The sequence below is a fragment of the Manis pentadactyla genome, chromosome 4 (assembly GCF_030020395.1).
Source record: "Manis pentadactyla isolate mManPen7 chromosome 4, mManPen7.hap1, whole genome shotgun sequence".
Classification (NCBI taxonomy): domain Eukaryota; kingdom Metazoa; phylum Chordata; class Mammalia; order Pholidota; family Manidae; genus Manis; species Manis pentadactyla.
Genome location: NC_080022.1, coordinates 173,502,128 through 173,527,325, shown reverse-complemented (window position 1 = coordinate 173,527,325; position 25,198 = coordinate 173,502,128). Strand labels below are relative to the sequence as shown.

Genomic DNA, 25,198 nt, shown 5'->3' with positions numbered 1-25,198 from the left:
CCCAGCCCTGGAGGCATGAGTTCCAAACCCTCGCCTTGCTCTCTGCAGCCGAGGGTGCAGCAGGAGAATGAGGTGTCCCAGGACAGGGCAGAGCACGCACTCCAAGGAGGGAGAGATGGAGGAGAGAGGGAGGGAGGCCTGAGCACTCTACCTGACCCTTGCCCGGTCTGAGGAGGAGCTGGGTGAGGAAGGGGCCTCTGAGACTCCTCCCCTGTGGCTGTGGGGCCCAGCCTGGGGGAGGGGCCATCCTGACTGGGGATTTCAAGGTGTGGTCATTATCCCCGCCCCATGGCCTCAGAGGTGGGGAGGCCCAGACTGGCCATCTGGACTGGAGCCCGCCCCTGCTTTCGGGGCATTGGCCACAGGGAGGAAGGAGTTACAGCCTGGCCTCTGCAGCCTCTTCTGTAAACAGCCCAGAGGCACCTCACCCGAGCAGGGGGCCTGGACCCGGAGGAGCCCCAGGGCCCTCTTTCCTTTCGTCCTCTGCTGGAAACTGTGAGTGACCCTTCAGCTGGGAATGGAGTTGGGCCCTTGGGGTTGAGGGCGAGCGCTGCAGGAGCTTTCCCATGCTCTCTCCTCCCTCCCAACTCCCCATCGGTCTTTCCTGTACCCTGATAACACCCATTGATGACGGCCCTCCTCTTTGGATACCACGGGCCTGCAGGGTAGGAGGTTGCTCCTCTCTGCCCTGGGAGTGGGTGGGGCGGGCTTTTGGTGGCTGGAATGTGGGGTGAAGTTATGGTAGGGGGCTACCCAAGAGCCTGCTCTTTCACAAGCCAGGTCATAGTGATCCATCTCTGGATACCCGGCCTGGCATGCCCTCCCTGGGCAAACTCCCGGGCTCCTGCGGCAGCCCCAGGCAGCTGAGATAAAGGAACTGGCTTTGGGCAGACCCACCCGGTTCCCCCTTTGGAGGCCAGGGGCCTTGTGGAAAGGGGGGCTGGCAAGAGCAGGATTGCTGAGGCTAAGCAGAGAGTCCAGTGAATCTCCTTGTCCTTATTCCTCCTCCCAACAACTGCCCCCATCCCCAACCGTGCAGAGGGCAGCGCCCTGGGGTGGCCCAGCTGGTTTCTTCACATCTGGCCTGAACTTTCCCTTCCAGTGACTCACCTGCAGCCCCAGGCTGACCCAGAGGTCCCACTGCCCAGACTATGACCTGGCTTGTGAAAGAGCAGGCTCTTGGGTAGGCCCCTACCATAACTTCACCCCACATTCCAGCCACCAAAAGCCCGCCCCACCCACTCCCAGGGCAGAGAGGAGCAACCTCCTACCCTGCAGGCCCGTGGTGGCCCATTTTCCCCAGGCAGTCTTCCCTGAGTCTGGGTTTCATTATTCCCCTCTCAGTCTGAGGTTCCCTCCTGAGACTGCCTGTGGCCAGCCCACCTGCCTCCCCGCTTCCTTCCTGAGCCCCAGCAGCTGGCCTCAACTCACTCTTGGTCTATTTCCCTTGCTTTTCCTGGAGCTGTCTGTGTCCAGCAGGGGAGGCTGTAATGAATGCCTGCTCGATGGCTGGCAGTGCCAGGGTACAAGAAAGCCCACCACCATGACCAGGGATAGCTGATAACCAGAAAACGTGGCCAGGGTTCCACGCCAGTGTGTGGGAGTGAAGGGATAGTTAATGTTGGTTGGTGTCTAGGGAAATGGGGCTTCCAGGCCTGGGCCTCAGGCATAGGGGTTCTTGCTAAAATAACGAAGACTGTTTCCAAATTGAGGAAGGATTCTGGCGTTGAGGGGATTCCCAGAGCTGCCGCCTAGGCAAGGTGAGGCCTGCAGGACTCCTCGGTGCTGCCATCCTCCCCTTCCCCTGGATGGAGATCCACCGTGGGGCATCAGGTCCCTGTGTAGGCCTCCCTGTCTGTCCTGGGGCCTGGGCCAACTTGGTGGGGAGAGACAAGCCAAGTGCCAGAAGGAGCCCACTGCAGACCCCCCCAGCCGCCTTCCTTCCTTATCAGCAAACTACGGTACACCTCACCTTGTCTGAATGGTAAATTACCATCCCCCCTATAAAAATAGTTTGCCCCCATTACAGATGTTTGGCTAATGGCCGGGAGGGGATTTCAATCTACTGACTTAGCATTTTGGTTTATTTCCATCCATTCTTCTCTGCTCTGTGTTGGGGAGTTTTACAGACATAGGGGTGCCACAGTGTGCTGACGGTTATGTGGTGATTTTTCCCTCACCTGCTGGGCGCTATGGGAACATTGGAGGAGTCCCCCCACCAGGGTCTTGCCAGCTAGAGGGAATTCAGGATTGCCCCTTGGCCAGGAAGGTGAGGTCGGAGGTGAATCTAAAAGATTTCTACAATTCAGCCTCCTCCATGAAACCCTGTGGACGTGGTGCTTTTTCAATGGCAGACTTTTTCCTCATCAATGTTAATTGGTCTTTTCAAATTTTCAGTTCTCCACTTAACTTTGGCTATTTTATATTTTACTAGGAAAACATTTTTTCCCCTAGATTGTAAAATCTCCACTTTCAAATTTATTTATGGATTTCTTTGTGACCATGTGATTTTCCGAAGTTTTTCATAGACAGAAAAATTGTGTATTTTCTACTTAAAGGATGTAAGCTTAGTTCCATATGTATCAAATCAAATTTGTTGATTATATTATTCAAACTTGCATTTCCTTTGTATACTTTTTTTTTTTCTGTCTTTTGCTCTGATTCTGATAGAGGTTTAGAAAACCTCCCGCTCAAATTTTTTCCATAAAATTCTTCTTCTACTTTTAATAGTTGTTGCTTTTTGTATTGAAGACAGTGCTTACTGGGAAAATACAGATTTTGACTGTTCTGTCATCACAGATTGTGCCTTTCGTTCCATTGCATTCTTTATTTTAACCTGAAATTCCACCTCTTTGTTATTAACATAGCCACTCTTACTTTTATTTTATTTTATTTTTATTTTTGTTTAGTTTTTTGCTGGTATCTCTCGGTATCCTATTTTCAACCATTATCATTTTTTAAAAAGCGTTTTCTTGTATATATCATAATACTATATTTTTAACTCTAAGTTGACTGTGTCTTTTAATGGGATGATTCAATCTGTTCATATTTCGTTTAACAATGGATACACTGTACTTGATTTTATTTGTATGGTTTATTTTACATTTATTGGTTTATCTTGGGGGTTTCTTTTCCCTGCAGTCAGGTTGCTGTTGATTCTCTTTCCCTCCCAGTTAATCTTTTGTCCTGCTACTCTTTCCATTTCAATGGCGGCTTCTGCTTTTCCCCAGAATTTCTAATCACATGCCATGTTCTATAGGATGTGCCAAGATGGGGATTCTTTTCCTCAACTCTCCCATCTGGAGCTCACAGTCCTTGCAGTCTGCAGACTCAGTCTGTTTTCTGTGTAAAGAAATTTATTTGTTGTGTAATTATTGTCTCTTACTTTCTCTTTCATTTGCATGTTAGCTCTCCTGACTAGACCCTCCCTGTTTCTTATCTTTTCCCTCTTTATTTCTATCTCCATGTACGTTTGCTCAGAGGGTGAGGTATTTCTTCTGCTTGATCTTCCAGACCACAAATTTGAGTCTCAATAGTAACTATCTTCTTTCAGTTAGAAGTACAACGATGTATTTAAGTTTTGAAGTAGTCTTTTCTTTTGTGCTTCATTTGAATCTCCCTGTAAGTTCTTATTTTTTGTTCAAGTTGTAATTACATTTTCCAGCCTCTCTATCTGGCTAATAGGGATTTTTAAAAATTAGGTAATACACCTACAGCGTCTTTAAAAATCAAACAGTATTAAAAAGTATATAGTAAAAATTCTCACACATACACCTGCTTCCACGCCCTGTTCTTTTTTTTCTTTTTTTTATTCTTCTTTATTTATTTATTTATTTATTTATTTATTGAAGGGTAGTTGACACACAGTATTACATTAGTTTCAGGTGTACAACACAGTGATTCAACATTTATATACATGATAATTCTAGGTACCAGCTATCACCATACCAAGTTGTTACAGTATTTTGACTATATTCCTTATGCTATACATTACATCCCAGTTACTTATTTATTTTACAATTGGAAGTGTTTATATATATATATATATATATATATATATATATATATATATATATTGTGAGGGCATCTCTCATATTTATTGATCAAATAGTTGTTAACAACAATAAAATTCTGTATAGAGGAGTCAATGCTCAATGCACAATCATTAATCTACCCCAAGCCTAATTTTCGTCAGTCTCCAATCTTCTGAGGCATAACAAACAAGTTCTTACATGGAGAACAAATTCTTACATAATGAATAAGTTACATAGTGAACAGTACAAGGGCAGTCATCACAGAAACTTTCGGTTTTGCTCATGCATTATGAACTATAAACAGTCAGTTCAAATATGAATACTCATTTGGTTTTTATACATGATTTATTTGTGGATACCACATTTCTCTCTTTATTATTATTATTTTTAATAAAATGCTGAAGTGGTAGGTAGCTACAAGATAAAGGTAGAAAACATAGTTTAGTGTTGTAAGAGAGCACATGTAGATGATCAGGTGTGTGCCTGTAGACTATGTGTTAATCCGAGCTAGACCAGGGCAATAAAACATCCACGTATGCAGAAGATTTCTCTCAGAACAGGGGGGGTGAGGTTCTAAGCCTCACCTCTGCTGATCCCCATTTTCTCACCTGATGGCCCCCCTGCGACTGTGCCTGTCTTAGGTTGTTCCTCCCTTGAGGAATCTTACCCGTCTCTGGCTAACCAGTCATCTTCCGGCACACCCTGTTCTTAACTCAAAAGTCACAACTTTTATTAATTCTTTCTCTATTCTTCAGTTTCTTTATACAAGTACAAACTAGTATGTATACAAATTTGATTACTTCATTTTCTGTCTCCTACACAAAGGTAGTATGCAGTACACAGAGTCCTATATCTTGTTGGGTTTATCTTGCCTTTTTGATTTAACAGTGTATCTTGGAGATTGCATGGATGGTATCCATCTCCTTACAGCTATGTGCTTTTCTATTTTAGGGATTTATCGTGATTCATTTAACCAGTCCTCTGTTGATGGACACTGGGATTGTTTCCCATCTTTTGCTATTACAAACAGTATTATAATGCATAATCTTTTGTGCATGTTCAGGTAAATTGAGGATAACTCTCAGAAAATCGCTGAATCAAAGGGTAAGTGATAGATACCTGCTGTATGTTGCCAAATTGCTGTCCTTGGGACTTAACGGCGATTTGCTCTCCCACCAGCCAAATGACAGTACCTATTTGCTTTTTTCCCCCACAGCCCTGTCAACGGAGCATCCTCAAATTTTTGTTTTCTGCCAATCTGATAGTAAAATACTGAAGGTAGCTTGAATTTGCACTCCTCTTTCCAGTGAGAGTGAGCATCTTTTCATATATTTAAGGACTGTTTGTTTTTCTTTTTCTGCCACTGGTCTATTTATATCTTATGTCCATTTTTCTATTGAGTTACTGGCCCTTTTCTTACTGATTTCTAGGAGATTTTTATACTAGGGAAAAGAGCCCTCTGCCTACTACATGAGTTGTAATCCCACCACCACCACCAAGTTTGTCTTTTCTAAATACAGAATTTTGCTTGTGGTTTTTTTCTTTGAGTCTTTTTATGGCTCCACAAAATCTTCGATCTTTTGTGGGTATATCTGAGTGGACAGAGTGAGATGCAGGCCTACCCTTCATTATTTTTTTTCTGGGTGGCCATCGACTTGCCCTGTCACCCTTCCTGATGAGTTCCTCTTCCTCTGAGGATGCGTGGTCAGCCTTTGGCCCGTCCTGGCCTCAGCTGTACTGGGGTCTGGTAGCTGCAGCTGCCTTGGTTTTTCTCTTTGTGCCACCTCCCTCCAGCCACTGGGCTGTCAGAGGAGTGGAATTTATGTGTCATTGCTCACCAGGGCTGGGGCTGAGCTGTTGGCATACCCCACATGAGAGGGGGGGGTCCCTAAAGTGTGGGTTCCGCCAGCAGGTCTGTGGAGCTGGGCCGGCCCCTGCTGTCTAAGACACCAGCCAGAATTCTCCCTGCCTCCTTGATGTGCCCAGTCTTAAGGGCAGAGAGTGCTTAGCCTGCCTGTTTGGCTCCCTGTTGCTCCTAAAAGAAAGGGAGTCTGGTACAAGGGTCACCCTGCCCTCCCCTAAGGGTGCCATGGCGGGCCCAGGTTGCCCTGGGGTTTCCTGCGTTCCAGCCTTGGGCTCAGACATTCTCTCGGGGGCCAGCCGGTCCTGCCCACCCTGATGCCTCTGCGCCTGCCTGACTTGGCCACTGGAGGGTAGCGCTTGGGAGATGGGAAGAAGCAGGCCATGTTTTAGCTCCCATGTTTGCAGAATCTTTGTCCCATGAGCAGTATCTTAAAGGGAAAGAAGTAGCTTTGTCTAGGATAGGTGGGGCTGGGGGAGAGCAGGAAGGGTCAGTCTGTCTCCAGATAATAAATAATGTCTCACTACTTGGAGAGCAGAAACATTGAGGATGCAAAACAGTAAAACAGTTTGAGGGAGATGTTTTTCTTTTTATTATGAAAAATTTCAAACCTACAGAAAAGCAATAATAGTATTAAAATGAGTATAATTATGACCTAGATTTAATAATTGCTATTTGCCATGTTCTTTTTTTGCCAAGAAATGATAAATTCCCTACCCATGAAAGCTTCAGCATGTATCTTGTAAAAATGTTTTTCTCCATAAACATAATACATTATTATATCTACCCAAGCCATAGTCGAATTTACACCATTGTCCTAAAACAATTCTCTCATAGCCAGTCTGTTTGAACCAGGATCCAGTCAAGGACTGTGCATTGCTTTTTATTGTCCCTTAAATATCTGGACAACTCCTTCTCCGCCTGCCCTTCCCCATTCCTTCTGCCCTGACACAGACTCATTGAAGAGACCAGACCAGTTGCCCTGTAGAATGTCTATTTCAGATGTAAGTGTTGCTTTCCTGTGGTGGTTTCCCTGTGCCCCTCTAATCCCTGTGTTACCTGGGGACCAAGAAGTCTGAAAGACTTAGACATGTGGGGTCACCAGGGCTCCATGACAGATGACGCAAGTGAAGCCGGAGTCAAGGATGACTCTAGGCCTCTGCTTGAGCTACTGAGGCGATGCTGAGATGGTGAGGAGGAGGATGAAGAAGAACTCAGTTTGGGTCACACAGCTTTTGAGGTGTACCAAAGACGTCTAGGGAGGTGTTTGGAGTTATGCTCCTGGAGATGGAGTTGTGAGTCATTAACCTAATACAGCAGGTTGAGCTTTCCCAGGGCAGTAGAATGGGAAGCAGAGATGAGACGCAAGCACTGAGGAGATGGGCAGGGGGCGAGGAGCATGGGCCCAAAGAGCTGAGAAGGGGAAGCGAGGGGATGAAGCTGCAGACCTGGAGGCCGTGGTCTGAGGCAAAAACAGGAGGGAGAGGATTGTAAGGACTGAGTACCCAAGAGGACTCAGGCTTGACGAGGTCCAGATTTGTCATCAAGGAGGTTGTAGGACATGTGAGTAGTGGACTGCATCTGTGAGGGTGTGGATGGCAAGCTGGTGGATGCACACACTCCTGCAAGAAGCTGGCTCTGGAGAAGAGGAAGGGAGAGCTGGGGTCGGGGAGCACTTTTTCTTTTAAGATGGAGAGACTGTGAGTTTGCTGACATGCAAAAGGGACAAAGGCAGGTAGGTGGGAGGAGTTGGAGACTTGAGGAGAGGAAGCTTCTGAGGAGGTGAGAGAGCCCAGGCCCTGCTGGGAAGGCTGGCTTGCACAGGGGCCCTGGCCCCTCCACTGGGGGAGAGATAGGAACTGTGGGCGCAGGCACAGATAAATTTCAGGGGGTGGGCAGGTGACCCCGCCCCCTACCCTGACCCCATCACATTTTCCCATCTCCCTAGTTGGCTCACAACCATGGCCTTTGCTGGCCAGCAGGTTCCTTGACAGACCATTTCTGATTCCTCCTGGCCCAGAAACAGGAGAGCTTCTGGCTGTCCACCAGCCTTACTCAGAGCAGGAAAGAGATGCTGCCCCAGGTCCCACCCCACCCTGGAAGAGCAGGCCAAGAAGGGAACCCCATGAGGTCACCAAGAGGTTGTGGGCAGAGTCAGAGCCAAGGGTGCTCAATCGAAACCCGAAACCAGGGCTTTCTCCATGTCCCAGAGGGTGTGGGAACTCAGGGGCCTGCGTGGCTCTTTCACAGGAACCAGGTCAGTGAAGGGGGTGAGAATGACAGCCCATTCCATGGATAAACTGAGGCCACGAAATTCAAGGTGTTGCCCAGAGAGAACCTGAGACAGTCTACACAAGAAACCAGGTCTCGGAACTCCTATTCTTTTTCCTTTTAATAGAATGAAGTTTCTGCCCCAGGCCCAAGAGAAGAGCCTCACCTCAGGCCAGCTGTGTTTGGAATCCCACACAGGCGATAAGATCACCCTGGCCTCACTTGGGCCTTAACACAACATGCCCAGGTCCCAGCCCAAACCAGTTACATCAGACTCTTAGGGGCCAGGACCGGGCATGGCTCCCCCAGTATTCTGAAGCTGCCAGGGGGCAGGCACCTGGCCCTGCAGGGTGACCCCCAGACCCACTGCACGTGAGTGGATACCTTGCTCAGTGGGAAGAGTGAGGCCCAGCCTCTGTCCTGGAGAAGACGTGCTCAGGGGAAACATGGGTGACAGGCCGGTTCTGTGCTCCCAGCTGTGCCCCTGTGCCCAGCTGTGCCACAGATCACAATCCATTCCAACTCTCATTTCTCCCTCCACTCGGCCCGGGTGGCATGTGGCAGGCTCCAAGGCAGCAAAGGAGGTCCTGTCTGCCCCCCAGCTACCTGAGCCAGTCCCTGGGCTTGAGCTGCTGGTTTGCAGGCATCTCTTTTGCCTGTGGCTCCACAGAACTGCTAGAATTTTCTGGTTGCCCCTGCTCCTGCCCCAACACCCCTATGAGGTTTCTGGAGAGAAGGAGTGAAGACAGAGGGCTGGTGAGTTGGGTGATAGGCAGATGGCTTGTTCTGTCACCATGTGCCTTTCACTCAGGGTGTGAGGGTGTGGCTGAGGGAGGAGGACCCCACTGGGGACCTCTGTGGTCACCACCTCCTCTTTCGGGGGGAGGGGAAACCCAGACAGGAGGCCTGAGGGGCCAACCTCGGTGAGTAAAGCAGGCCGGAGCTGAATGGTGTTACTCTGGTCCCTGTACTGCGGGCTAGGGCCCGCTGGGAGACCCCAGGCAAGGGGGTCAGGTTTTTTACTGGGTAAGAGCAGCAGTGGGGTGCTGCCTGTTTTCTGTGGTCCCAGCCCCCTCCACTGTCACTCCTGGTCCCTGCCACAGGGAGACCCTGCTCCCCAATTCCAGGGCAGTGCCGAGGGCCTGGGTTCAACACCAGCCTCCTCTCTCCCCCAACCCACCACCCAGTTCCTTCCTGATGGCTCAGTTTCTGGCTGCTCTGGAATTTACAGAGGCTGTTCTCATCTCCTTGGCTGGGCCTCATCTCTCTTGGTAACCTGTGGTGTAGTGTGTGGTGTGGTGTGTGTGGGGGGAGTCCTCAGGGTGGGGGCAGTGTTATGTGACATGTGTGTGACAGGTGGGAGGACTCCACGCCTCTCTGGGGAACCAGTCTGCCCATGGGGTTCTGGGCTTCTGAGTTGGGGCCCAGGGAGTGATGGGGAAGTGATACTAGAGCTTTTGAGGGCAGAGCAGGACATGAGTCCCAGACTTGCTCTGGGTGTGGGCTTCCCAAGTGTCCCACACTCCAACCCAACACCTTATCTGGCTCTACTTGGGTGTCCCCATCCCGAGCCCACAGTGGGGGCAGAGGAGAGGCCTGGGGGGCATGGGCAGGGGAGAAAGGAGAGCCAGGCCTGGGGGCAGGAGGAGTGGGAGATGAGGGCTCTGGGATCCAGCGTGGGAGGGTGGGGGTTGGAGCCTGAACTGGGCGTGGGGCAGCCACTGTGGGAGAGCCTTGGCTGGTGGGTGGGTGGGCAAGGTGCTGGCGAGGAAGGGCCTCTGAGGGGTTGAGTGAGACACGGTGGGCCCCAAGGGCCTGGGGCAGGGGCTGCAGCTTCTCACACAGGATATGCTGTGTCCATTGTGCATGGCCAGGGGCTGAACACCTGCCTGAGGGGATGGAGAGAGGAGAGGACAGGAGGAAGCTCTTAAGGTTGGATTCGAGGGGAACTGGTCCCTGTCCTCCTTCTCTGGAGCCTTGGAGAGTGGGGGCAGGGCATGGGCACACTCGTGCACGTATGTGGACATGTAGGTGGGGGTGTGCGCATGCATCTCAGTGACCGAAACTGAAGGAGGTCAACTCAGGCAATCAGGCGGGTAGATGGCAGCATGGTCAGAATCCCTCCTGTCCTCCGCGTGGCTGGAGGGTGCCTAGACCCCTTCCTCTTTGAGACATCCCCAACACACAAGCTTCCTCTTTCTCATCACATCCTCCCTGGGCCTCTGGGGAGCCGATGGCCACTCATTGTCCCGCCGCAGCACCCAGCTGCCCCCTGCCTGCCCCTGTCTGTGCCGCCCAGCCCTCCCCGCTATGGCTGCAGGGCCGTCGTCTGTGGAGCCTGCTCCTCAGCTGCGACTGGCGCTGAAAGTCAAGACTTGCCGGTAATCAGAACACTGAGAAGGGTGGCCAGTGTGTGCCTGGACACATAACAATGCTCCCAATCTGCAACAGCCCCCAGCCCCCATCCTCAGGCAGCCCGTCCTAGGCAGCACTTCCGCGGCACTAACAGGAAATGGGCTGGAGGCTCAGCCTCCCGCCATCTCAAGGCAACTTCTTGTTTCCCTGCTGCCCTGTGCCAGCCCTGGGGTTGTGCCCCTTGGCTCCACCCCCAAAGCTTTCCCAGGGCTCCATCCCAGCAGCACAGAGAGTACAGGATGGTGGACATGATTGCCAAGCTGACCAGGAGGCCGAGTCAGGCCCTGCGGAGACAGGTAGGGGACCCTAGCATTGGGGGTGTGAGCTCAGACTCTGACAGGGAGGGCAGAGGGGCCTATGCAGTCAGGTGCCTCCAATGGGCCTCCCTCCTCTGGCCCTGTCAGGTAGGCTCACCCTGGAGGTGGGTAAACTGGGGCCTGGAGCAGGGGATCTCAGAGGTTGCGGGCTCCTTTCTTCTCTCCTCTTTCCTTCTCCAGAGCCTTGCCCCTCTGACAGGGGCTGTGAAGGGATGCTGAGCCGTGGTGATCTGCTTGGGGGAGGAGAGGCAGGCCTGTCACGTGCATGTGGGTGAGGGGAGGGCATTGGAGACAAGAGGAGCACTGGGGGGCCGAGCAGCTGGGCGTGATGAGAGCCGGGGCCCCTCTTGGCTCTGTTGTCTGGTCTGAGGTAGGAGACCACTTCCTCTTTCCCACTGGGAGTCCTCTGTCTCTATTTCTATGATTGGGGTCTGGACCCAAGCCCTGGTACGCTAGTTAATCCCCTGTTGATTGGCTGCATCTGGGTCCCATCTGGGCCTCCAGGAGTTCAGGGTGGGGGTGTCAGACCCTATGTAACCTGGGTGAGCTCCTTCTTGAAGGCCAAAGGGCATGGAGGGACTGGCCCCATCTGTCTTCCAGGAGCCAGTCTGATCCTGGCCAAGGCTCTGGCAGGAGAGGAAAGCGCCTCTGTCTTAGCACTGCAGAGCCTCTACAGAGACTTACAGAGTTTGAAGGGGCCTCAGGGGCACAGCATCCCTAACAGAGAGTTGAACTCTTGCTTGCTCACCTCCAGTGAAGGCCCCTCACTACCTCCTGAAGCAACCTGTGTCTCTGGGGCAGCCCCAATCCTTAGAATGAATGTGCTTCCTTCAGAGGGACACTCCCCTGTTCCAATTTGGCCTCTGATTCTGCATCTTCTCTATCTGTGACAGCCCTATCATAGTGGGGGCCTAAACTTCTACCTCCCAGATCTCCTCCATACCTGCCAGGGGTGTTCCTTGTGTGAGATCTCCATCAGCCCGACCAGCTGGGACTCCCCAGGGACTCAGAGCCAAGGCCAGCAGCCTGGCCAGGTGGAAATCTCTTCTCCAAAGAGCCTGGTTCCTTCCTTAGCTCCTAGGCCCTATGTGACCTTCCAGCCCCTGTCCCACGAATGGGCAAGGCCACTGCCTCAGTGGGTCCAGCTAGGGTGGCAGGAAGCGTGTCTGATCACCCATCCTCCTCCACCTTCCAGAAGCCTTGTTCCTGCGCTTGAGCCCTCATTTTCAGGTAGTCCTTGCTCTCAGCTAACCCCAGTCTCCCCTGTAGCGTCAAGTGTGTTTGTTTTGTTGGGTGCTGAGGTCTGTCCTGGAACTGACTTCTAGACTCAAGCTGAGAGTGCTTTTGGTGGATTGGCTGTGTGCTTCAGGTCCTTGGGCTGCCTGCTGGGGAGCACGTCATCCTGGGGCTTGCTCTCAAGAAACTCCCGCCTTTTGGGGTCAGAGAAGGTAGGCAGGTGGGTGAACAATGACCTGACCACCAAGGCAGAATGCCACGGGACCCTCAGAGAGCGATGAGCAGTACCAGCTGGTTAGACTTCTCCCCACAGGGAGAAGGCGTCTCCCAGGTGCGGCTGACATGCTGAGCACCAGCAGAGAAGCAGATTTGGGTAGGCAGGGAATGGCAGCAGGGGGTTCCAGGTTAAGGGAACAGCCAGAGCAAAGGCACAGAGATAGGAGAATGCCTTTGTTTTGGGGGAGGGTCAGTGGGCTGGTGTGGCTAGAATACAGGATGCCACAGGAGGGCTGTGATGGATGTGGAGAAAGGAGAAGTGGGTGGAGAGTCCTATCTCAGCCGCAGGAGATTGTGGGGTGAGGGAGAGGAGTGAGGAACAGCTGGTCTGGAGTATCCAGCCCTTCCTGCCTCCTGTATACCTGGGACCTGCCTTCTTGTCTGAAACTACATCACCCCCTTCTTGTGCAGTGGTTTTTTCTTGTTAGCCGTGATCACCATTGACATACTGTGCACTTCACTTACCACCTGGCTTGTCTGCTCCCCTCTTCCCCACCAAATACACCCACAGGCGGGCTGCCAGGGAGGGATCTGTGTCCATTTGTCCCCTGCTACATTCCCAGAACAGTGCCTGGCACAGATCAGGTGAATCTTTGTTGGACAAATGAATGTTTTTTTAATGTGCCTGCCTAAGTAAAGGCCAGGGAAGGCCTCCTTGAGCAGGACATGCGTCCCCTCTTGAGGAATTTGCAGCTTAGTGAAGGTGTCCGAAGGTGTCCCAGCAATAGAGGAACTACTATGATTTAAAAAAAAAAAAAAAAAGGCTTATTGCACAAAATTTTGAGGCTGCAGAAAAGTTTAAAGACAACATCTAAACAAAAACATCCAATCTCTATAATTACCCTGCCCAGAGATGACCTCTGTTTGCATTTTGGAGTTTCTAAAAACAAAATATTGTAATTATGCTATATTTACCGTCTGAAATCAGCTTTTCCCTTCTAACACTATGTATTCTTAAAAAACAATATTAATCTCCTGCTGCCTGGGGTTTGGTAATATGGTTATTTATCCCTCTGGTGGGCTGAGGGTGCTAGGCTGTGGTGCGCACACAGGAGAAATCTTAGGAAAGGTCTTGAACCTGACACCTGAGCTGAGTCCTAAAGAAGGAATAGGAGGCGCCCCAGTGAGAAAGGGGTGGGGATGGGCGGGGGCTGACTGCAGGGGGCCGAGGCCTGAGGAAGCCACAGAGAGGGTGGGGCCTCCAGCAACGTGGTGCTACCGGAGCTTAAAGTTCAAGGCAAGGACAGGGAGTGGCAGGAAGTAAGGTGGAAGGCAGGCAGGGATGGAAGGCCTCCGCTGCCTGTGAAAGGCTTAGACTTTGCCCCAGAGGCAGGGAGCCGTGAGGGTGCTGAGCCTGACCAGGTTTCCGCCTGTGTGACTGAACCCTGCCGCTGCCTCCCTTCCCTGCAGAGGGGCGAGGGGAGCTCCCCTTCCTCTCCCCGTCCTTCCTGGCCCCCGTCCGGCTCTCCTCTCCCTTGCCTGGAATGAATCCTGAGGCCTGCCAACCCCACGTCCTGGAAGTTCAGCCCCAAATCCAGAGGCTCCTGACGGCCGTCCCAGAGCTTCCTTAGGAAGGAAGGCAGGGTGGAGGCTGTGGGACGACGCAGGGCTGTAGGGGGCTGGGGAAGGGATGGCTCCCAGGCCACTGCGCTGTTCCTGCCCGTCCTTTGATTTGCCCCAGTGAGTGTACAGCTGGGAGAACTCGGTTACTGATATTTTATTATTGTTAATAATTAATGTAATTGCCCCACCCCTCCGGACAGTTTACAAACACTTGCAAGGGCATTTTCTCATTCTCCCTTCACTACAATTTCTGGACCCGGCAGCCAGGGGAACTGAGGCAGGGAGGTTCTGCGACTTGCTGAGGGTCGCCCAGGTGGCAAGTGCCCGAGTGGGAACCCCGTGACCCCGGGGCTGCCCTGAAGGCCACGTCCTCCTCCTCCCGCAGCGGGACGACCCCCCGGAGCCCGTGTACGCGAACGTAGAGAGGCTGCCCCTGGCCACCTCGCCCGCCGCCGCCGCGCCCCCCGGCCCCGGCCCCCTGTGGGAGACGCACACGGACGCCGACACCGGGCGCCCCTACTACTACAACCCAGACACGGGCGTGACGACCTGGGAGTCGCCCTTCGAGGCTGCCGAGGGCGCCTCCAGCCCGGCCACCTCCCCGGCCTCAGGGGGCAGCCGCGAGAGCTTCGAGACCGAGTGGGGCCAGTACTGGGATGAGGACAGTCGCAAGGTGTTCTTCTACAACCCGCTGACGGGCGAGACTGTCTGGGAAGACGAGCCCGAGGACCAGCCGGCGATGCAGCCGGGCCTGAGCCCCTGCAGCCCCAGTGACCAGAGGGTGAGGGGCGGGGCCCGGGTGGGGGGGGTGGGGCCGGCTCGGAAGGCCTCTGACCCCGCCCCCGGCTCCCCACGGCCGCGGGACTGCCCTGAGGGGCGGGGCCAGGGGGTCAGCAGAGGCCCCGAGACCCTCTGAGTCTTTCTTTTGCTTTCTGCAGCCCCCCACCCCCGAGACGGACTACCCGGAGTTGCTGAGCAGTTACCCCGAGGAGGACTACTCCCCCGTGGGCTCCTTAAGTGAGCCGGGGCCCGCCTCTCCCTTGGCCACGCCCCCCGGGTGGTCTTGCCATGTAGACCCAGAAGGGCAGACGCTGTACACCAACCACTTCACCCAAGAGCAGGTAGTGGCAGCGGGCAGATAGGCCCAGACAAACCCCGGGGCCGCTGCCCCACCCCTTCTTCAATAGTAGCTCCCCTTAACCCTCTAAACTACAGCTCCAGGGGGGCTCCGAGCCAACCCAAGACCCCGCGTCACTGCACCTGCCCCTCCAAGCCCCTTGGGGTTATGCTGGGTTCTAGTTAGAAGGAAGCTTTTCCTCTCTCATGAGGCAGGCAGAGCCCTGACCACCCCTCTCCCCACAGTGGGTGAGGTTGGAGGACCAAAACGGAAAGCCCTACTTCTACAAACCAGATGAGGACTTGGTTCAGTGGGAGCTGCCCCAGGTAACCGACTGGGGAAGGGGGAGTCCTGGGGAGAGAAGGGGGATTATATGACAGTGTCTGTCTCCCTAGATCCCCATCCCTGCCCCTCGAAGCTTCCGCAAGTCTCACAACCAGGACAGTGAGACCCCAGCCCAGGCCAGCCCCCCTGAAAAGGTAAAGGTAGGGGCATAGGGCCCTGATAGGACCTCCCTAGAAGAAATGGTGGGTTCCTGGACGTCCTGAGACTGGCTTGGGCGTGCCTCCCCCATAGGCCCAGCCCTAGCCTGGGCTGAATGAACCTGGGTCTGGGTCATCTCAGGCCCAGAGTTGGGTGAGGTTGGGAGCTGGGAGGAAATCTGTCCTGTTGCCATGGGAGCAGGTACCAGCCACCATCGGCAGCAAGGAGGGTTCAGTGGAGACTCAGGCCCCGCCTGTGGGTTGCTGCTGGCTGTGGTAGAGACTAGCCTCTGCCCTCCTCCCACCTGTCTTAACTGCCTTCTCTTTCCACGTTTCAAGATCAAGACCTTGGAGAAGGCGGGTGTGCTCCATCGAACCAAGACAGTGGACAAGGGGAAGCGGCTCCGGTGAGAGCGCATGTGCACCAGGCCAGGGCTGCATGGGCCCTACTGATGACGCTCACTGAGCACCACCCCTTTGCCCAGCCCGTGTGAGTCTCATAGGACCTTATAAGAGGTCCTGTGAGGACACTGAGGCACAGGGATAAGGTGACTCGCCTGTGGTCTCTTTGTTCCTCGGTATCAGAGTTGAGAGTCTGCCCCTCACAGTTGGGTGCCTCAAGCTGCATTCTGTGCCCTACTCGTGGGAGTGGGAGGGGGGCCTCAGCCCAGGGCCAGATCCAAGCCCTGACACCCCTAATTCCCCACCCCCACTAGGAAGAAGCACTGGAGTGCCTCCTGGACTGTGCTGGAAGGTGGCATCCTGACATTCTTCAAGGACTCAAAGACCTCAGCTGCAGGCGGCCTGGTGAGGCCCAGGCCCCCAGGGCAGGAACCTCCCATCTGCTTCTGACTCCCTTGGGTCCTTACCTGGTCTAGCTATCAAGGGCTTGTCTGAGATAGTGGAACATGAGTGTCAAGGGAGCTGGTCCTTGGCAGGGAGTGCACACAGCAGATTCACCTCAGGACAAGCACTTGCAGCCACCCTGGCCATGGGAAGCAGTCCTAGAGGTCTGCCTGGTCGGGCTGGGCACTGGGCGCCCTGCACGGATGGTGGCTGCCCTCCTTTCTCCTGTCCTCTCCTGGGTGGGTAGGCAGCAAAGGACCAGTCACTCCAAGGCTATGTGGTTAAAAGTACCAGGATCTCTGGGTTCCAGGAACCCTCGGGCTCCCTTCCCCCGGCTGTGACCCCATCCTGGAGCCGAAGGAGCCTGGTGGATTGGAGCCAGGGAGCTGAGGCAGGCCTGTCTGAGCAGAGGGCTCCTGGTAACCGAGTTTCCCCCGACCCTTCTCCCCTCTCCCACAGAGGCAGTCTTCCAAGCTCTCCATCCCTGAGTACACAGTGGAGCTGAGGGGGGCCTCTCTTGCCTGGGCCCCCAAAGACAAATCCAGCAAGAAGAATGTGCTAGAGGTGAGGGTGTGGGTCTGGAGGAGGAGAGGGAGCCTCCTACTGGGTTGGGACCTTCCCAGGCAAGCCCCAGGAAGGAGGACCTGGAGAGACTGGAGCTGGAATTCTCCGGGCTCAAAGCTGAGGCGGTTCCACCTCAGGGATCCGTCCACGGTGTTTCTACTGTCACAGATTCTTCAGCCCGCTCTCCAGGAGCTGAGTTCACCAGTCCTTGCCCTGGAGGGTGGTGAGGGGTAGGGGGTGCCTGGGGAACAAAACAGTAGATGCGTAGAAGCCCTCCTCCAGCTGCTCCGGCCTCAGACAGGAGACTCCCCATGCCTGGCTACTTACTCTGCCAGGCTGGAAAACCTCCGGCTGACCAGAGCCCAGCTTCCAACCTGGACTGGTCCTCAGTGGATAACCCGGGGCAGTGGCACATTTCCCAGGCTCCCCCAGTGGGAAGAGAGAGGCCAGGTGGGGCCAGGAGAGGACCTCACAGTGCCGCACCCTTCACCGTCCAGTGTTGTCTTGTTTTTAAACTACTTTTATCCTTACCACTACTGCAAAGCGTGAGGCTTCTCACAATGAAAACACACAAAATCCACTGCAAAGCCAGGATCAGGCCAGCGAGTTAGAGAAGCAGGTCAGTGTGGGAGAGGGGCAGTGAAGTTCAGGTGCTAAGGGTGTTTGTTGCTGGAAAAAGTTAGCCCCAGGTTTCCTGATAACCAAAATGAAAGAAAAATAAAAACCTGCCAGATTGTGAGGGAAACCAAAGCTTTTCGCTGATCCTTAGCTCTTGAAGGCATTTTCACTGTGCTTCTCCTTCCTCACTTAGCAAGGGACTCTTGGGGCTGCTTTGGGGAACATGGTGAAAGAAGCAGGACCCCACATCTCAGCTGAGAAAAGGCAGTTCTGCAAGGAGCTTGAGGGTGTCGTCTTCTGATGGTCCACCAAGCTTCATTCAGTTCTAGACCCAGAGTATCCACAGAGCAGGTTTGGAAAAGCAGTTTCATCTCATGAGCTGCTCTGATCCAGTCGGCGTGGAGCCTTCTCCAGGCTCAGCAGGGCAGAGGGTTACCGTCAACTAGCAATGTCTGCCATGGGTGGTCAGATCGAGGAGGGACATCACTTTTGCTAAATGTGTTCCTTTCTTGACCTGGAGGGACATCCCTCGACCAGCGATCTATGAATGTCACGTCTCTCACTGGGCTTCTGATGAAAGTTCAGAGTAAACACTTCTGAGTTGTCTTTTTTGGCAAGGATAGGAAGGCAGATGGCGCTCTTGGAAGCTTCTCAAGCTGACAGAAAGGCTGTCAGTCTTAAATGGAAATTGAAGAGCCACCAGCTTCCCAGCTGGCATATGGCCACCCTCCCTCCACTCCGGGGTGGCCCACAGGCAACTCTAGGATTTTTCTCTAGAGACAGCCCCAAATTCTCTAACACAGCTGGGCTAGTTGGGCCTGGCAATTTTTCATAGCAGGTCTTCCTAATCCCCATAATACTTAATACTACAGAGTCCTCCAAAAAGAGCGAGCCTGGGGTGGCTCAGCTGTGCATTCAACAGGGTGAATATTTTGTGAGATACATTGCTATGTAACTGTAAAGCTTTGCCTTCTGAATGAAACTGTGAAACATGAATTAATGTTTTGAGAGAGCTGCCAAAGATAATGGTTGTTTTAGAAGCATTGTTAGGTCATTCTCTGGGATAAGAGAGGCAGGGCTCTTGTTAGCTTAGTTTAGGAGCTGTGCTATCTCTACACTGAAGGCTCTCTGTCTTTGCAGGGATAGGGATGAATGTGCAATTTTACATTTTCTGTTTTTAATTTTTAAAACAGTTTAAATAACATTCAAGTCTAAGTTTAAAAGATGAACAGCCAAAAGATAGCCCTGATTCTGGACGTTATATTTAGTTGTCTGACTCTCACTAGACCCAAAGGGCAGCGTTGGTGTGAGCCACGCAACGGAGCATTCACGTTAACCTTGAATTCTCAGTCCTCTAGCCAGAGGCTGATGAGAGATCTACCCAAGTTGCTGACCACCTCTCCCTGCTCTTCGGAGCCTTTGCTAGGGACTAAGGACAACAGCAGCCGGACGAAGAAGCCTGGGCTGTTGATATCTGCTTGCTCCTTAATGCTACAAAATAGTGGCTTTGGAAACCCAGACTTTAGGGTTTCTTAAGAAAGAATATGGCCTGAGGTCTGCATGGAGCCTCCAGCCAACTTACAGGGCAGTGCTTCCTCCAGCTCACCGACCATGTGCATATTTCCTTGGAGTGAATAAGAGTAAGTGGGTTGGTACCCCAACCTGCTGGTCAGTAAGAGCTTTGAGTAGTCAGAAAGTGGCCAAAAGTCTCCCCTTGAGTTTTAATTTTCACTTCCTGATGAAGTAGATGGTGAGAGGCTCATTGCCTGGGCTAGAGTGTGGGAGAGGGTATAGTCTCATGGCTGCAAAAGGGGGAACAACACTCCTGGTTCCCCAGTGTGTGTGTGGAATGCAGGGGGTGCTTGTTTTCTCTGAAATCTGCCCCACTCTGCTTTGAAAACTTTCCTTCCAGCATTTTCTTCACTGCTAATTCTAGCCACTAGGGGCCTCCCACCAGGTATTTCTTCCATTGGCTGTTTTGCTGGCCAGCGCTCTGGGTGAGGCCTGCTATATTCTGTGGTTCTTGGGAAGGCTGTCTGGGGCAGGGGAAAGTGTACCAGACAGTAGGGCCATTCAGATCTGCCGCACTCAGATCCTTGCTCTCTCTCTCACTAGTTGTGTGTCCACTAGCAAGTTGCTTGAACTTGCTGAGCCTCCGCTTGCCCTGTCCATCTGGAACACCATTGGTAACAGGGATGTCGTCACCTACTGCTTTTTATGAGGTGGAATACTTTGCCCTGGGGTGAGGCCCTTGCTCCATTAGGCTCTGAGTTCCTGGGGACAGGGAGAGGTCATCTCCTTGTCTCTATCCCCCTCTGAGGCCTGGCCCCAGGGCAGACCCAGGGAAGCCGCGATGACTGACTGACTTGTGTCCTTGCAGCTGCGGAGCCGAGATGGCTCAGAGTACCTGATCCAGCATGACTCAGAGGCCATCATCAGCACCTGGCACAAGGCCATTGGCCAGGGCATCCAGGAGCTGGTAGGGAGAGCTTGGGGTCTCAGGGCTGGTGGGAAGGAGAAGGCCAGCCATTATCAGGGCAGCTGTGCCCACAGTGGGTGGGGCCCTGCACTAAGGCTCCTGGAGCGCCAGGGCAGTGGTGGATAAGTGCCTGTCCCTGCAGACACAGTTCCCCCTGTGGCTGGATGGCAGATGGGCTGCTGAAGAAACAGCCTTTCTTTTCTTTTCTTTTTTTTAAATTAAGGTATTATTGATATACAATCTTATGAAGGTTTCACATAAACAACATTGTGGTTTCAACATTCACCCATATTATCAAGTCCCTGCACCCCACCCCACTGCAGTCACCATCTATCCATGTAGTAAGATGAAGAACAGCCTTTCTTAAGTGTATGAATCCAGCCTCTGGGGCTGGCCCTGCAGGAGCACCTTCCAGGTAGGGGTTGGGGCACATCCTAGAGGAATGTTCCATTTCAAAGGAGGAGGAAAAGTAAATATCTGAAAAACAGCCTCAAGCTGGAAGGACAAGCTGAAACTAGAAGATAAAAATTTAAAGGTTTGGATTCAAGAGTCTACAATTTTTTAGGTTCAAAATACCAATTGCATAAGTAGGAATAGGATAGGCCCCTTCTGACAACTGGGGGTTTTTGACCCTTAATTTCTTAGGACCAACACTGAGTGCAGTGTGCGGCCATATTACTAGAGGTAGGAATCTAGATCTAGGGAGGTGATGCTGGTGCACTAATGACCACTGCTCAGATGTCAGTCACATACTGAGGAATACTGAGCTAGGAGAGTGTGTACAGAGGAACTGAGGAAAATGTGGAGAGAGGGAGCCAGAAACTAGGAGGTATGTAGAGTGACCAGGATAAGAGCGTGGGGGAGGACAGGATGACAGGGATAACACCTGAAGGGATCCATGCAGCCAAGGGAGGTTTGGAGCTTCCCTGGTGGAGGTGAGGGGAGTTATCCTGGTTAAGGAACAGTGAACTCTGCCTGGGGGTCACCAGGCCTGCAGGGAAGGCAGTTCTGGTCCCTCACCCCATCCCAGAAGGACGCCAGCTGGCCCCAGGTTCTGCCTCTCTGAGGCTGCCTGATTCCAGTCCGCAGATCTGCCCCCTGAGGAGGAAAGCGAGCACAGCAGTGTCGACTTCGGGTCCAGGGAGCGCCTGGGAAGCTGGCGGGAGGATGAGGCCCGGTCCCATGCAGGTGTGCAAGAGGGGCGACCCGGGTGGAGGGCATCTACTAGGGGGTGATGACCCCACTGGGGCCTGCCCGGCCAATCCCAGTGCCACCGACTGACGCAGCTCCACATTGCCCTGTGGCCAGCAGCAGCCTCTGCCCCAGGCCCCGGGGGCCTGGAGAGCGACTTGAGCAGGGTCCGGTACAAGCTCCGCAAGTTCCTGCTGAGGCGGCCCACGATGCAGTCGCTGCGGGAGAAAGGCTACATCAAAGGTACCGGAGGGACGCGGAGAGCGGGGTGCTGGTGGCTCACAGGCAGGGCGGCGCCGACCAGCCTCTCCCCCAGACCAGGTGTTCGGCTGTGCGCTGGCCGTGCTGTGTGAGCGCGAGAGGAGCACCGTGCCCAGCTTCGTGCAGCAGTGCATCCGCACCGTCGAGGCCCGGGGTAGGCGTGGCAGCAGGCTAGGCGGGGCACACAGGCGCCTGAAGGCCTCCTGGCAGGACCTCATGACGGACACCCCTGGGTGGGCGCAGGGTCAAGGGGGAAAGAATGGAAGCCCCTAGTGAGAATCACAAAAGCCCAGGGTCATCACACCAAACCCGGAGTCAGCGCCTCCCTCTGCCACAGGACTGGACATCGACGGCCTGTACCGCATCAGTGGAAACCTGGCCACCATCCAGAAGCTGCGCTATAAGGTGGACCACGGTGAGGCCTGTCGCCAGCCCCGACCCCAGGGCCTGAAGGCCCCACAGGGTGACCAGACCTCTTCCTCTCCTCTCTCCCCTTGCCGCAGATGAGCGTCTGGACCTGGACGACGGGCGCTGGGAGGACGTCCACGTTATCACCGGCGCCCTGAAGCTCTTCTTCCGAGAGCTGCCTGAGCCTCTCTTCCCCTTCTCGCATTTCCCCCAGTTCATCACCGCCATCAGTGAGCGCCTGGGGAGGGGGGCGGGTGCGGTAGGGGTGTACCCGGCCTGCCTCTGGCACACCCCTGGCTATCCCCTACTGGGAGTTCCCCTCGCGGAGCCGACCCTCCTGCCCGCCCTTCCCCTCTGACTCTTCCCTCCCCCAGAGCTGCAGGACCCGGCCCAGCGCAGCCACTGTGTACGAGACCTGGTGCACTCGCTGCCCACACCCAACCACGACACGCTGCGGCTGCTCTTCCAGCACCTGTGCCGGTGAGCTGGCCAGCCGGGAATGGACCCCCAGCACCTGCCCCCTGCTCTGGGCCCTGACCCAACCTGCCCCTACCTCCGCTACAGGGTGATCGAGCATGGCGAACAGAACCGTATGTCCGTGCAGAGCGTGGCCATAGTGTTCGGACCCACGCTGCTGCGGCCCGAGACGGAGGAAACCAGCATGCCCATGACCATGGTGTTCCAGAACCAGGTGGTGGAGCTCATCCTGCAGCAGTGCTCAGACATCTTCCTGCCGCACTGACCGCGGGCCCCCACCCCCACCGCGCTGCCGGCGCTGCGGACCTGGGACTGGGGGCGGCAACCTGAGCTGGACGGCTGGAGGCCACGCGCGGCTGGACTGTGTCTCTGAGACCCTCTGCCCCCCATCAGCAAGCCGGTGTGAATTCTGCACCCCTCGGTGCAGTATGGTGACCCCTGGTGGACAGTTCGCAAAATGTGATTTTTTTTTTTTTTTTTTTTTCTTCCCCTGGCGTGTCCTGCTCGGGGGTTAATTAGGTTCTGTTCTTTCTTACAGCGCCGCCTACTGTGCATGTGTGAGAATGGGGTCGTTAGGGTTTGTGTTCCGGGATGGCCCAGGCTGGGAGGACTTCGGGAGGGGGTTTCTTGGCTTCTTCAGGCCTCCACCTGGTCAGGGACTTCAGGGAAACCCTGTGGGGCCCCAGCGCCGTGCCGGTCCTGAAGCAGCATCCGACAGCTTAACTGCTGTGGGAACAGGACTGACCCACTGCTCCAGAGCCGGCAGCTGAGCCGGCCTCGCCTCCTCGGCCTTGGCTGAAACACCCACGCAGCTCACTCGCTGGCTGGCAGTGGACCATTTTCATTTGCTTTCCTCTTCCAGGCCTCTGCCCTCCCTGATCCACTTGTGTTCTGTGCAAGGGTTCTTCATACTCTCTGAATGTGTACCCTGCACCTGCCACTTGCCATGCACCATTTCCACACACAATCCTGTTTAAAAGATGAGGAAACTGATGCTTGCAGAGGTAAAGTGACTTGTTCAGGGTCCAGTGGGTGATCTGAGGGCCCAGCTCAGCCTCTTCTCACACCAGAGCTCAGCTGCTTGTGAGAGGGAAATCAGTCCTTTCAGCTACCCCAGACCCCATCCCACCCTAGCAGGGACTTACAGCTAAAGCAAAAGACAGCTGGGTAGGTTCTGTCTGAGGCTGTGGAGGTCCCTGCAGGCAAAGAGGGAATCTGCCCCAGCTGTTCTCCTCTGGGGGGAAGGGAAGTAGCACAGGCAAGAGCCCCCAGCCCCTCCCAGCACCCCGGTTATCAAGTATAGCTACCGGTATCCACATTGCCTCCTTGTCGTAGTACCCTGCCTGGAGAGGCCTGCGGGGTGGCCCAAACTCTGGAAAGGAAGCATGAACCCTGGGGTCAACAGCCCACTTCCCTTTGTACACAAACCACCTCAGTTTATGGGGCTCAGCCCCCTGCCCCACCCACCCACCCACCCACCCACCCATTTATTCAACAAACAATAATAGCTAATATTTATTGACATTTGCACCATGCCAAGCATTTTACTTGGATCATCTCATTTGTCTCTCACAGCCAATATTTATTATCTGCTCTTCTGTGCCAGGCACAGGCTCTGGGGCAGGGGTACTGCACATGCTGCCTCTCTGCTGGAGCTAATGGTCCTGCAGATGAAGCCGGCCAAGCCCACCCCAAAAGCCAGCAGGGCTGGGGCAGGAGCACAAGCGGAGGCCTCACACCAAACGTTGAAATATTGTGAAGTTCTAAATCAAGCTAACAACTGTTCAATAAAGGATGTTCTATTCTCCTACTTTGACAAAGATGTTTTCATAGTAACCTGGAAGGCCAGGTTCTAATTTAAACTTCTTTGACTCTTCCAAACTCCAGCCCCAGATGTGTTGGCCTAAGAAGAGCTGGCTCTGCTCTGAGCCTGCCACCGTGTATTCCCACCCGCAGAGCCATCCTACCCCAGGGGAGAGTCACATGCTCACATGTGGACACTCCAGTCCACAAATACAAACTGCCATACCCTTTGCAGCCTGCTGCCTCTTGGCCACCCCACATGGTCCACCCTTTTGGAAATGGGCCTGGGGTCATTTGGGTGGGAAATTCTGGGGTCCCAACATATCAGGACTATGGTCTAAAGGGAAGGACCTAGGCTCCAAGAGGGTACCAGAGATTCCTCATCCTGGGGAGAGATGCAGAGACAGAGAAGGTGGAGAGCAGAGGCTTCTAAAGCAGGTGAACAGGGTCTAAAAACAGTAGGTACATGTTAAACAACTGGTTCCTTGGTTAACTCTATTTGTATATGAGCTAAGAAAAAGTACAGAGGTGTGTCACTGGAGTATAACTGCCCCACAGGGACCCAGGAACCCTCTGCAGAAGCCACATTTGAGCGAAGCACTAAGGAGTGAAGAGTCAACAAGGTAAGGAATTAAGGGAAGGGTGTCTAGTCAGAGGGAACAACATATGCAAAGGCTCTAAAGCAGGAAGGCTCATGGGAGGACAAAATCTGAGAGAAGACCATTGTGAGTCCACAAAGCCAGTGGGTGTGGGTGCAAAGTGGTGCTGGAGAGGCTGGCAGGAGACAGTATGTGCAGGGCCTTGTGAACAGCAATGAATGCCCTGCCAAAGGACAGCAGGCAGGAGGTCCATCTTGGAAAGCATCAGCACCCCTTTCTGTTCCCGCCCCTTCCCTAAGTTTCTGACCCTGCCAAGGCCTCAGCAGGCATGTAATCAATGTAGCTGCAGATACAGAAGTCCCTGAATCATGTTTTGTCAC

At 53.7% G+C, this 25,198-nt stretch overlaps 1 protein-coding gene across 12 annotated transcripts in view; it reads left to right on the top strand.

The window, feature by feature from the left end:
• The window catches only part of ARHGAP27 (Rho GTPase activating protein 27), a 31,480-nt gene extending 7,257 nt beyond the window's left edge, over nt 1-24,223 (top strand). For 3 of the 12 annotated variants that reach the window (XM_036883077.2, XM_036883079.2, XM_036883080.2), the window contains 15 exons: nt 14,359-14,754; nt 14,912-15,094; nt 15,336-15,416; nt 15,486-15,569; nt 15,912-15,979; nt 16,289-16,379; nt 16,878-16,982; nt 19,981-20,079; nt 21,162-21,267; nt 21,388-21,513; nt 21,587-21,685; nt 21,869-21,946; nt 22,035-22,169; nt 22,314-22,419; nt 22,504-24,223. In XM_036883077.2, the coding sequence (XP_036738972.2) occupies nt 14,359-14,754; nt 14,912-15,094; nt 15,336-15,416; nt 15,486-15,569; nt 15,912-15,979; nt 16,289-16,379; nt 16,878-16,982; nt 19,981-20,079; nt 21,162-21,267; nt 21,388-21,513; nt 21,587-21,685; nt 21,869-21,946; nt 22,035-22,169; nt 22,314-22,419; nt 22,504-22,681 (1,935 nt within the window). In that variant the 3' untranslated portion in view covers nt 22,682-24,223. Of the gene's footprint in view, nt 1-10,722; nt 10,878-14,358; nt 14,755-14,911; nt 15,095-15,335; nt 15,417-15,485; nt 15,570-15,911; nt 15,980-16,288; nt 16,380-16,877; nt 16,983-19,980; nt 20,080-21,161; nt 21,268-21,387; nt 21,686-21,868; nt 21,947-22,034; nt 22,170-22,313; nt 22,420-22,503 lie in introns of those variants that run through there. The other 9 variants (XR_005024381.2, XR_005024380.2, XR_005024377.2 and 6 more) reach the window with 9 other exon arrangements.
• Nucleotides 24,224-25,198: the final 975 nt, after the last annotated feature.